This window comes from Choloepus didactylus, chromosome 9 (assembly GCF_015220235.1).
Source record: "Choloepus didactylus isolate mChoDid1 chromosome 9, mChoDid1.pri, whole genome shotgun sequence".
In the NCBI taxonomy this organism is placed as follows: domain Eukaryota; kingdom Metazoa; phylum Chordata; class Mammalia; order Pilosa; family Megalonychidae; genus Choloepus; species Choloepus didactylus.
Window position 1 is genome coordinate 57020587 of NC_051315.1, and position 12949 is coordinate 57033535.

The 12949-nt window shown below is 40.3% G+C and overlaps 1 protein-coding gene across 3 annotated transcripts in view; it reads right to left on the reverse strand.

Moving 5' to 3' along the window:
• STK39 (serine/threonine kinase 39) overlaps window positions 1-12949 on the reverse strand; it is a 382860-nt gene that overhangs the window by 47145 nt on the left and 322766 nt on the right. For all 3 annotated transcript variants that reach the window (XR_005218895.1, XM_037850139.1, XM_037850140.1), the window contains one exon: window positions 7675-7739. Coding sequence is in view for 2 of the 3 variants with exons in the window: in XM_037850139.1 (XP_037706067.1) it covers window positions 7675-7739 (65 nt within the window). In the remaining variant the exon portion in view is untranslated. The remainder of the gene's footprint in view (window positions 1-7674; window positions 7740-12949) is intronic.

Here is a 12949-nt window from a genome sequence, read left to right on the forward strand (position 1 = left end):
TTTTTTTTTTTTCATTTTTATTGAGATTGTTCAGATACCATACAATTATCCAAAGATCCAAAGTGTACAATCACTTGCCCCTGGGTACCCTCATACAGCTGTGCATCCATCACACTTAATTTTTGTTCAATTTTTAGAAACTTTTCATTACTCCAGACAAGAAATAAAGTGAAAGATGAAAAAAGAAAAAAAGAAAAGGAAACTCTAATCCTCCCCTATCCCTAACCAATCCCCCTCAATTGTTGACTCGTAGTATTGGTATAGTACATTTGTTACTGTTTATGAAAAAATGTTGAAATACTACTAACTGTAATATATAGTTTGTAATAGGTATATAGTTCTTCCCTATATGCCCCTCTATTATTAACTTCTAATTGTATTGTCATACATTTGTTCTGGTTCATGGAAGAGATTTCTAGTATTTGTACAGTTGATCATGGACATTGCCCACCAGAGGATTCAGTTTTATACATACCCATCTTTTGACCTCCAACTTTCCTTCTGCTGACATATATGACTCTGAGTTTCCCCTTTCCACCTCATTCACACACCATTCGGCGCTGTTAGTTATTCTCACATCTTGCTACCAACACCCCTGTTCATTTCCAAACATTAAGTTCGTCCTAATTGAACATTCTGCTCATACTAAGCAACCACTCCCCATTCTTAAGCCTCGTCCTACATCTTGGTACCTTATATTTCATGTCTATGAGTTTACATATTATAATTAGTTCCTATCAGTGAGACCCTGCAATAATTGTCCTTATGTGTGTGGCTTATTTCACTCAGTATATTGCCCTCAAGGTTTTGTCATCAACCCATTTTTTTTTTTTTTTAATATGGTTTTGTTCACTCACCATACATTCCATCCCAAGTAAATAATCGATGGTTCTCTGCATGGTCATACATTTATGTGTTCACCACCTTCACCACTATCTATATAAAGCCCTCTGCATTTCTTCCACAAGGCAGGAGGGAGAGTCAAAGAAGGTAGAGAGGCAAAAGAAAGAGGAAAAAAAAATGACAGCTAGGAAGCAGCAAAAGGAAAAATAACCTTAAATCAAAGTAGAATAAAGAATCAGACAATACCACCAATGTCAAGTGTCTAACATGCCTCCCCTATTCCCCCCCTCTTATCTGCATTCACCTTGGTATATCACCTTTGTTACATTAAAGGAAGCATAATACAATGATTCTATTAGTTAGTCTCTAGTTTATGCTGATTGCATCCCTCCCCCAATGCCTCCCCATTTTTAACACCTTGCAAGGTTGACATTTGCTTGTTCTCCCTCGTAAAAGAACATATTTGTACATTTTATTACAATTGTTGAATTCTCTAGATTTCACCAAGTTACACAGTCCCAGTCTTTATCTTTCCTCCTTTCTTGTGGTGTCTCACATGCTCCCCACCTTCCTTTCTCAACTATATTCATAGTTACCTTTGTTCAGTGTACTTACATTGTTGTGCTACCATCTCCCAAAATTGTGTTCCAAACCACACACTCCTGTCTTCTATCACCCTGTAGTGCTCCTTTTAGTATTTCCTGTAGAGCGGGTGTCTTGTTCACAAAGTCTCTCATTGTCTGTTTGTCAGAAAATATTTTGAGCTCTCCCTCATATTTGAAGGACAGCTTTGCTGGATATAGGATTCTTGGTTGGCGGTTTTTCTATTTCAGTATCTTAAATATATTACACCACTTCCTTCTTACCTCCATGGTTTCTGCTGAGAGATCCGCACATAGTCTTATTAAGCTTCCTTTGTATGTAATGGATCACTTTTCTCTTGCTTTCAGGATTCGCTCTTTGTCTTTGATATTTGATAATCTGATTATCAAGTGTCTTGGCGTAGGCCTATTCAGATTTCTTCTGTGAAATGAGTATGCTGCATTTCTTGGATCTGTAATTTTATGTCTTTCATAAGAGAAGGGAAATTTTCATTGATTATTTCCTCTATTATTGCTTCTGCCCCCTTTCCCTTCTCTTCTCCTTCTGGGACACCAATGATACATACATTATTGTACTTTGTTTCATCCTTGAGTTCCCGGAGACGTTGCTCATATTTTTTCATTCTTTTCTCCATCTTCTTTGCATGTAGGCTTTCAGGTGTTTTGTTCTCCAGTTCCTGAGTGTTTTCTTCTGCCTCTTGAGATCTGCTGTTGTATGTTTCCATTGTGTCTTTCATCTCTTGTGTTGTGCCTTTCATTTCCATAGATTCTACTAGTTGTTTTTTTGAACTTTTGATTTCTGCCGTATACATGCCCAGTGCTTCCTTTACAGCCTCTATCTCTTTTGCAATATCTTCTCTAAACTTTTTGAATTGATTTAGCATTAGTTGTTTAAATTCCTGTATCTCAGTTGAAGTGTACGTTTGTTCCTTTGACTGGGCCATAACTTTGTTTTTCTTAGTAAAGGTTGTAATTTTCTGTTGTCTAGGCATGGTTTCCTTGGTTATCCAAATCAGGTTTTCCCAGACCAGAACAGGCTCAGGTCCCAGAGGGAAGAAATATTCAGTATCTGGTTTCCCTGAGGGTGTGTCTTAGAAAATTGCTCCACCCTTTGATGCCTCAGGTCACTGTGCTTTTCTGCCCAGCAGGTGATGCCTGTTAGCCTATAATTTTTGACTGGTGTGAGGAGGTATGGCCATGTTCCCCCAGGCTCTGGGGTCTGGTTCTGAATGGAAAGGGCCCCACCCCTTTCCTTCTAGAGAAGACATACCCCCCAGGTGGAGGTCATTAGCAATTCAATGGTCTCTCTCTCTCTGCTTGTGCTGTCTCCACCCTTCCCCAAGTCACAGCCCTGGAAACTGAAAATGACTGGGGCTTTCTCCACTGAGCCAAAAAAGAAACAGATAGTCCCCTTCAGACCCAGTCCAAGGCGACCCTCCGGCTCTCCAAGGTCAGTTGTCACCCAAAGCCTCTGTCTGTTTTTTGGGGATGCGTACCTGTAGTGAGCAGTTCACACTCGCTACTTAAAACCCCAGTTGGAGCTCAGCTGAGCTATATTTGCTTGCTGGGAGAGAGCTTCTCTCTGGCACCACGAGGCTTTGCAGCTCAGGCTATGGGGGAGAGGGTCTCCCGACCTGGTTCCGCAGGTTTTACTTACAGATTTTATGCTGTGTCCTCGGGCATTCCTCCCAATTCAGGTTGGTGTATGAGGAGTGGATGGTCTTGTTTGTCCCCCCGCAGTTATTCTGGATTATTTACTAGTTGTCTCTGGTTTTTTGTAGTTGTTCCAGGGGGACTACTTAGCTTCCACTCCTCTCTATGCTGCCATCTTCTGTAGTTGGTTTTTTTAACCTGTTTCAGTCTTGGTGCCACAGTCACGTAGTCTCCAACTACAATTAAGCTGAATGCTTCTAAAAATAAAGCCCTTTAGTCATTAATTGCCAAAATGCTTATGAAATTTCTATCTGCAATGCATATATTATTAAACCTCAGTAACTAAAAGCTATAATGCAACATGTAAATGTGTACCAATTGCATGTTAATTACATGCACTTGTTATAATTTGTGTTCCACCTTCAAGAGCAAATTAAATATATCTTATTTTATATCTTCACTAATGCAATTTAAAGATTCCATTTTGAAAGCAGTAAGGCTTACCTACCTTATAAAAGTGGCAAATTTAAAAATGACTTTAAAAAACATTTATAAATCCCCGTCTCAAGGCTTAAAATAACAAAAAACAGTACTGATATTTCAAACCGCAAGCACATAGAACTTGAGCTGAAATGCCCTCTATGCTTGAACTACTTTGCTAAGGAGAATGAAAAGGTTTCTGCTCTCCCTGCCACTGGCCATGCTAACAGTGGAAATCATACTTATTATCTTATCTGTCAAATGAAGCTAAAGATCTCATTGGGCAGAGAAAAAAAGTAAATGCTCTTCTTTAACCAATATCCTTGCCCCCTCCACCCCCCGCAGGCTACTGCTTTTCTTATACAATCAGATATACAAGATAAGGACAGATATCTGTAATTTTCAACTTGAGCAAATATTTCTAAGAGTGGGAAGAGGTGGGTAGGAAGAAGAGATTCGAGATTGAGAAATGCAATGCTTCTCAGCCTTGGCTGAACACTAGTTGGGTAAGGAACTTGCAGACATCTTTAAGGGGCCATTGCCCAGACCTCACCTACCTCCACCTCCTTTTCTATTGTGTGCTGTTCCACAACCTGGTGGAGATGCCCAGCCAGACCTGGAAACCAGGAACAAGCAGGAATTCTAGTAGCAGGGCATCCTCCACCCCGCCGCCCCCCACCTACCCACCAACAGAGCTGCCGTCCACCCACCCCAGCCAAGCAGTTTTTGGCCACCCCAAGAGACTGGCCATGATAGGACTTCTTCCCCTGCTGGTTTGGACTCTTTGTGCCATGTATTTGACCTTTCTAGGGTCTATACACTGTGCAAATAATAAAGAGATCATTTGATGGAAGTTTCTGTTGAGTCCATAAGCCTGGGTTCCCATGATGCACTACTGGAGCAACTTCTTCCACAAGGTGCTTTCAAAATTCCCAAAGCCAAGGCTGCATTAGAGCAATTAAATCAGGAGTGCTGGGGGTATGACACAGGCATCAGTAGTTTTTAAGAGTCCCTTTCCTTTCACCCTCTCAGTGAAACCATTGTGCAACTGAGGTTAAGAACCACAGTACCAAGATACTTCGGTTCTTGAGACAATTTTCAGGCCCATGATGTTCTTTAGAAAGCAGTGAAAGCTCCAAGATTAAAATAATGATAAACAGCTGAGAGATAAAAAAACCATGAGCCGCAGCAGCTTATGAGGAAAAATGCAGCAGATATACTTTGATCATTTATTCTTCTATAAAATAACCAAATTGCTGCATGAAGACAAATGCATTTGAATTTCCGTGGTTTTATCAGGATGTTGGTATCCCACAGCAGATTAGGCCAAAAATCAGTTCAAATTAGCTCTGTCAAATGGATCTCAAATCAGCTGGCAGCTAATAACAACAAAGAAACCTTCTCAGGTTTGATCTAGAGCTGGGCGGAAAGTTAAGTGACAGAAATAGAAGGTCACTCCTGAGTTTGGTTTTATTGAACGTCTAACTATCCTTTGGGAAAAAGACATCAATTTCCATTTTCTGGGAGCACCATGCTACTACATTCTAAAGGGGAATGGTGGGGGAGGAAAAACCCAGATGGGTTTGCCTGCAGAACTCTCTTGAGTTGAGGATAAGCCAATATTACTCAACCTGGTTAAGGTAGCTTTAGCTCTGTGTGGTCCTGGGCAAGTTAACCCCACAAGACTTGGTGTTCCCAAGACATAAAACGGACTTAATGAAATCACCATCTCATGGGATTGTGAGGACTAAATGAACTGAGATGAAGTACATAAAATGCCTCATGCACTGCCTGGCAAATGGTGGGTACCCAATAAATGGTAGTGACTCTTGTTTCTGCACTCAAGGCCAGAGAATTTTAAGAGATGCTGTGAAAACAGGGCGGGAAGCAGAAGTCAGGAATTAAAACAAACAAAGGAAAAACAAATAATGATGGCTGAAGTTTTCCTACATGAGGTTTGCATTATTCCAATATATTTTAATCATTACTGAGTCCCATGCACTGGGGATCTAAGACAATCTCTGCCCTCTGGGAACCCCTAGTCTTATTAGGGATAGAAAGGAGACACCACACAATTTAAGTATAATACAATAGCCCTGATGAGGGAGACTATAAGAGGAGCACCTTAGCCAGTTCTGGATGTTAGAGAAAGTGAAACATAAGCAGGAAACTGAAATATGCCAAAGGAGTTAGTGAGGCCAGGGGAAGGTGGGAGAGAAGGATATTCTATTAAGGGTGAAAAGCATATGCAGAGGGCCTGCAGATGAAAATAGGAGATGGGGAGAAGGCAGGGAAGGGGAGATGGGGATCTCATTAGTCACTTCCAGGGGTTTGGGTTTTAGAAGAGGCAATGGGGAGTCACTGAAGTACTGGGGGCATTTTGAACTGGAGAAGGCATTGCTCTGGCTACAGCTATGGACTGGCAAACAGGGTCAGAGGCTGGCGAGATGGTAGGCAGGAAGATCAGTTTAGGAGGCTCTGCAACAATCCAGGTGAAGAGGAGACGAACCTACCAAGGTCCTGGAAGTGGGGAAGAAATTGAGAGAAAATCTAGGGAACTTATAAATTGATTAGAGTAAGAGAGGAGAGGGAGTTTTACCACTACTCTTACTGTTTATCTAGAGATAGTACAGTCAGTGTTTTTACAAAAGCTTCAGTAGTAAGAAAGGACCAGCGTTGCTATTCCTATTTTATAAGTAAGCAAGTTTGGAAACAAAGGGAATAAGCCAGGCATAAAAGCTTTCATCTCTTCTCTCTCTATTTAAATATCCAAAATCAGGAAAATATTCTGGAGATGGTATGTTATGACTTCTAATTTTCTTATGGTATAAAAGAATGAATAAAGGAACATTTATATTGGCTTGAAATGCCAACAGCGTGTGCCATTTTCTCATAAACACATTCTCACACAAATGAAACATGTTTATAAAACTGCAGGTGAATGAGAAACATAATAGAGGTGACAGTGTAGTCCCAACACAAAAAATGAATTTTTCAATTTGTTAATTGATCACTATGTCTGAATAAGATGTCCTTTAAATGTCAAAACAAAGAGAATTTCTTCAGATAAACTCTTTCTGTGAAAATTTGTTTTCATCTTTTATCACACAGCCTAAGCCATCTGAAATTAGACGAAAAGCAAGACCCAGAAAGTTAATTAGCACCAGGCTAACATTTACTGTAACGAATCATTTAGCATTTTTGGCATATACATTCTCCATTTAATTTTCTCAAGAAATCAAAAAGATCATCAGTATATGTCATTCACAGGAAAGTGTTGGTCATTTAGATTTTAAATTCCTTGTGGTATTCTGACTAGCCCTTGTAATATTTGTTTATAATTTCAAAATGAGTAAATTTTTAGTCACTCAGCATACTGTTTACTAAAACTTTCAGAAAAATACTTTCAACTTTCTGGACTTCTATTTCTGACCATAAGCCATCATCTCTTGGGTTCACAATGACCCAGAATGCCCAGTATTCTCCATCACTGAGGCCACTCTAGTTCTTAACTTTAAAATCTACTGTGGCACAAAAACTGTTGAAATGTCTCCTTTCTACAAGAGCCTGTTATTAAGATTTGAAATGTGGAGTTAAATGTTATGTCTTTGTTCACTAGGCTTCAGTGAGCTTGTCCTATAAATGCTTCCAATTACCTAACCATTTCCCAACAATCAGCCTCTATTTCTAAAAGTTAGAACCACTTGGCTTTCGCTTCAGGGAAGCTTTATTAAGAATGTTGCACTGAATTCAGTTTAATTTTGTCTATATGGTCAAGTTGTCATACAAACTGGAAGCAAAATAATACAGGTTTCAAGATTCTCAAATGGCCATTCTTAATTAAAGATGTGATTGTAAAAGAACAAGATATGCTCAATGAAATGGAACTTTCCAGTTATGATCAGAAAATGTTCCCAAATGTTAAAGAGGCAAATGATGAATGCAAAAAAAAAAAAAAAAAAAAAAAAGGGATCCAAAAAAGAAAACAACAACAACAAAATTACAGAATAGCTTACTAGACTAAATTATTATTCCATGCTGGCACAGGAATACAAGAAGGAAAGAATTCACCTTCTTTCCATAACTTTTCACTTACCAACTTAAAGGTCAATGTTTTTAATGTTTTGGGATCATCTACAATCTTCTGTAAATTAGCAGCCACTGTAAAATACAAACAGAGAAAAGGTGTCCATATTATTTCCAGTAACACTGAATTTTCACATCAGTGATTCAGAAAATTTGACTAATGATACAATAAAACAAAATAATTTTCACAGACATTACAAAGTCCTCATACAACTTTCATCTTCAGCAATCTTAAATCCAAGACACCTCTGAATTAATTACTATATGTCAACACTACATTTCATAGAATAAAAAGAGAAATCACTTTCTAATGGAAATTAGAAATGATAGCAACATTGTGTTTCCACCACTTGGTCTTTTTGTTTAGAAATGTTTAGGATAACATCTCATTACTAGGAAATTTACTAGCCAGGAGAGGGCAGTACAAAGCAAAGAGAAGAGGTATTGTAAAGAACAGTTTCTCTGGAAATAATCGGTCAGCACATTTGAACCCCTGTCCTATAAACTCACTCAATTCTCTGCACCCATTTTTATCAAAGGAACAAAATACTGTGGATACCCTTTGTGACTCAGGCATGGTTTGTTGCTTTCAGAATACACCAATCTGTCAAACTAGTGATGCGTCACCTTGAACAATACCCAAGTCAGTGGAACAGGGTTGAGCCCTAGAGGTTTTCAGTTTGGAGCTCAGCAGTGATGATATGTTTTTAGTATTAGCCAGGTTCATCAGCCACCCATCCCAGCTCTCCAAAGTATCATGATTTATTTGACACTCTTGTAGAGAAGTAAGCTTTTCCTGCTCACTCTCTCGGCTTGGGGTACTCTTTATGACTAGAATTGTCAAAAGGTGATGATGATAGAATTTTTAAAACTTTGCTCTTCCCATACCCAAACCTAAAGTGTAGAAGGTGAAGTACAGGCTACCCATTAGGGAAGGAGAAATTACTACTGGAGAAATTAGGGGAGAAGGCCCTGTTCATCATTTTATTTTTCCTGAGGGAAATTATCTACTACTTTTGTAATCGGGTATGTGAAAATTTACCTGAAACTGCCACAACATTTTAGGGTAAAATAGTAAACATATTAATATTTTAAGAGAAAATATTTCAAGTAGAAAGTCTGTAAGTAGAAATAGGAGGAAATCTGTGCAGCAAATTTTACTTTTTTCTAAGGGTGACTGAAAACAATCTAGATACATGGATTTTCTGTAGATTAGTTTGTTTCACTTAATTCAACGGCTGCAGAGGAGAAAAAAGGAAAATGAGATATTCAATATGGCCTATTTCTCTTTCTAAACCATAATTACAAGCATTATTTTATCTTCATCTGTTGCTCTCTTTCACTCTGAGCAATCTGCAAAGTTTCATTTTTACTAATGCATCCTCCCTCCTAATCTCTTCCTCTTCTTTCTTGTGCGTACACACACACACACAAGGAAGATGCTGGGCCACCAACCCCAATATAGTTGTCATCACTAACTTTCTTTTGGCCTTCTCAACAGTTTCCTGAAAACTTTTTGGTTACTAAAATCAGCAAGTAATTCATGCAAGAAACACTGGCTTCCAGGAGTAAAAGGCTATGCTGTAAAGTTCTACTCACCAAAGCCAGTATATATTATGTCAGGGCATTCTGACTATAGGCAAATTGCAGCAACTGAACACTTCTACTCATTTTCTTCAACCATAAACGTGTTCTATAAGTTCCTCTGATTTAGGCTCATTTCACGAGTAGCCATAAAGTCTTCATATGAATTTCGGGCCTTTCATTAGAGTCACTCAGTTAGTGTGGAAGATTTACTGTCTTGTTCTGGGTCATCTATTTCCAGTCTGCTCTCTACTGCTCAGCCCCACACTAATTCACAACCCTCTCTCTGGCTTACACTCATATGTACCAGGGCCAATTTCCAAGGAACACTGCTAAGTGTGTCGTAGTCTACAGGGCAAGCTCGAGCTGCTAGCATCTTAAACAATCATCCCAGAAGCCACGTGCTCCAATTGTGAATCCCACACCTCAGGGACATTAGAAATTCAATTCTGTCTTCAGCTCAAAGCAAAAAATAGCAAAACTGGCCACTTACGTGATTGCTTATCCCAGCTGCTAGGCTTATTTTCAATTTAGTTGATTCTAATTTGTCATAAAGTGCTATAAAATGCCTTCATTTAATTGACATCACATAAAATTCAAGGTGATGCTAATTTCTCTTCCAGTAGCATTGCTCATTAAAAAGATGGGTGTCACTGTTTTCTCCCTTCTCCTGACTGTGCACCTGGATTTCAAAAATTAAAATTCTCCTTACCTGGAACGTGAGCTGAGAAAGAAGGGCTGGGTAGGGCTGGTTGTTACTTTAGAGCTTCTGAAGCATGCACTGATAACACTGAACTTCATATTTTATGATACTCAGTTTCCAAAATCTATGGGGCTTCTGAACCCTGCTTATTCAGTGGCCGTCAACTCATTTCACATCCCTCCTGGTCTGCCCAAATAAAACTTATTCCCCTCGTTTTTGTTACAAACTCCATGTAACCTTCTTTGAGCTTCTTCCCAGCCCACTGTCTCCAGTCACAAGTGCTTTCTCTGTCTTTTGGCCAATCAGGGATCCAGACAAAACTTGCTAAGATCTCAGGGACTGGAGCCCTCCTGCCCTACCACTGGGGCTACAGGATAAATTTGTGGTTTCTTTTTTGCTAAACCTCTCACAACATGAACATTCTAGGTTTTGTTATTTATGTCTCCCCCTGTCATGCTTTAAGTATGAATGCATTTCAGGGCTAGAAGTCTCTTTTTACTATTTGGGATAACATTTGGCATAGGGTACAGTAAGTATTATGCTTTATGAAAATGTTATAATACCATTAACAATCACATGGAAAAGATGCTGGTACTCAATACCTTCCTGAATCTAAACAGAGAAAGAAATAAGATCATGCTGGGGAGAAAACTATCAGTGGCAAGGCAGCAGGGCCGACATTTCTTTGGCAAACTAAGTCAAACATTCTGCAGACACCGTTTTCTCTATCAACTCCTTGTTCTACTTGCCTAGCCTCTTTGTGCCTGAGGCTGCTCACCTGTGAAATGTGGATATTAACAATGTCTAAAGGGCTTAGAATAGTGCTCGATGTATAGCAATTGCTTAATAAACACTAGCCATTACCTTATTATCTCTGCTTTGAACAACTGCCAACACCTTACCTGGTTTCCTTACCTACACTCTTAGCCCCTATAGCCCTCTTTCTCACACTCCTCAGAGTTACTTGGAGAATCTAGGTTACAAATTGGAACACATCGTCTCTTTAGGTAGTACCGTTTAGCTGTTTCCCATCAACCCCAGGGTAAAGATCAAGTTCTTAACATGATCCATGGTCTGAACTCAGCCTGCCCCTTCTTTGCCATTTCCTATCCTGAACCTTCCCAGGAAGAGATCTCTAAATGTCCACCACTGTTCTTACCACTGTGGCTGAAATAATATGTTACAGATCTGCAAACTCTATGATAACCTGGACAAAATCTTATTCATCTTTGTAAAAGGTCTATCTTTGAAATATATCCACATATCCGGAGACAGATGACTTCTCACCACCTCCACTGCTACTCCCAAGTAAGGCCACCATCATCTCTTGTCCAGATTAGTGCGATATCCTGTTTCTCTCTGCTTCCACCATTGTCCTTGTAGGGCCTACTCTCCATCTAGCACCAGAGGAGTCTTCTATTGTGTCATCAGATCATGTTACTTTTCTATTAGAATCCCTCCCACAGCTTCCCAGCTCTGAGTAAAAGCCACACTCTCTACAGTGGTCTTCAAAACTCACCAGCTCAGGCCTCTTGCTCCAACTTGGACTTCTTTGCTTACTATTGTCCCTTACTGCCTCTGCTCCAGCCTCCCTGCTGATCCTTGAGCATTCAAAGCAGGCTTCCATCTGAACCTCTGTGCTTGCTGCTCCTTTGGCTGGAAATACCCTCCTCTGTGCCTCCCTCCATCACTTCCTTCCGATTTCTTCTCACATGACCCTGGCTACCTTACGTAAACACGTCCCCCTTAAACCATACCCTCCTATCCGCACCCTTCACCCCCTACCTCACTCTCTGTCTCTTTACCTGGATTCTTCTTTTCCTACCAGCTGCCACCACCTGACACCTGACATGCCATATATTTCTGAATGTATCCCTTCACCTATTCCCACACACCCAGAACATAAGCTCCAATGACTGCAGGAACTTTATTTGTTTTGTTCCCGGCTATATTTCTGGTGCCTGACATATAACGAGTATCTATCTGTACTGAATGCAAGTGTGGAAACAAATGAATCTTTGTGACGTTAGCACCCAGCACAAGGTATAGTATACTGTGGGTGGCAAACTACCTATCAAGCCTCTCTCCAGAAACATGCACACAAAAGTGTGCATACAATTTAGGAGGTTCACAGACCTTAAAAACTCCAGGTTAAGACCCCCTGCTAGAAGAAATATTCATATTTTCAAAGAACTAAAGCATTTTTCTACAAATGTGCCTCCTATGCAATAATCTCATTTGCTTTTCCAAAGCAAATAAATTAACTCTTGCCTCAACTCAAGTGAATATTAGCCATCCTAAAGCCACCACAATTTTAAAGATTGGCCATTTTTGATTCAAATGTTTCAGTGATGAGTGTCTATGTCACCCCCAGGGAACCCACCCAGCCTAGCAGAGGTGTTGGCCCAAATGGAGGGAATCCACAACACGTAGTAGAGGAGGGGGACGATGACTCTGTGTGGTCTCAAGACAAGCTGCTGCAGAGGAGACTGTAATTCTTACCACCAACTTTCCCTCTTACAACTCTCTCCCCAGAAACAAGTCCAACCAATCTGGAGGAACCATCCCCAGGTGGACCCAGGCATTGTAAACGATGGGCTGTGGTGGAGACGATGCTATACTGCCCAGATCTTCTCTTCAGGAATGAGGCACTGTTTTCCCGGCTACTGGAATGACGAGTGGCTGATGGATCTCAGCTTAGTTCCTCTTCAGGAACTCCCCATAGCCAGCAAGCTCTCTCACACAAGGTCGGGCCCTCTTCCCAAAGGCAGCCTGCATCTAATCACTGGTTGTAGGAGTCATCTACTTCCAAAGCTCTCTGTGGCTCAGTGGAGGCCTTTGCTGTGACTGCATCACAACTTGATTCCTCCCTCTAAACTCTACCCCCTTATTTCCTCACAGGTATTGATCTTGAGAGCTCTCCTCTCAAAAGACTACCTGCATGCATATCTATGTCGCCAGTCTTTCTTCCTAGGGAATCCTAATTTAGACTCTGCCC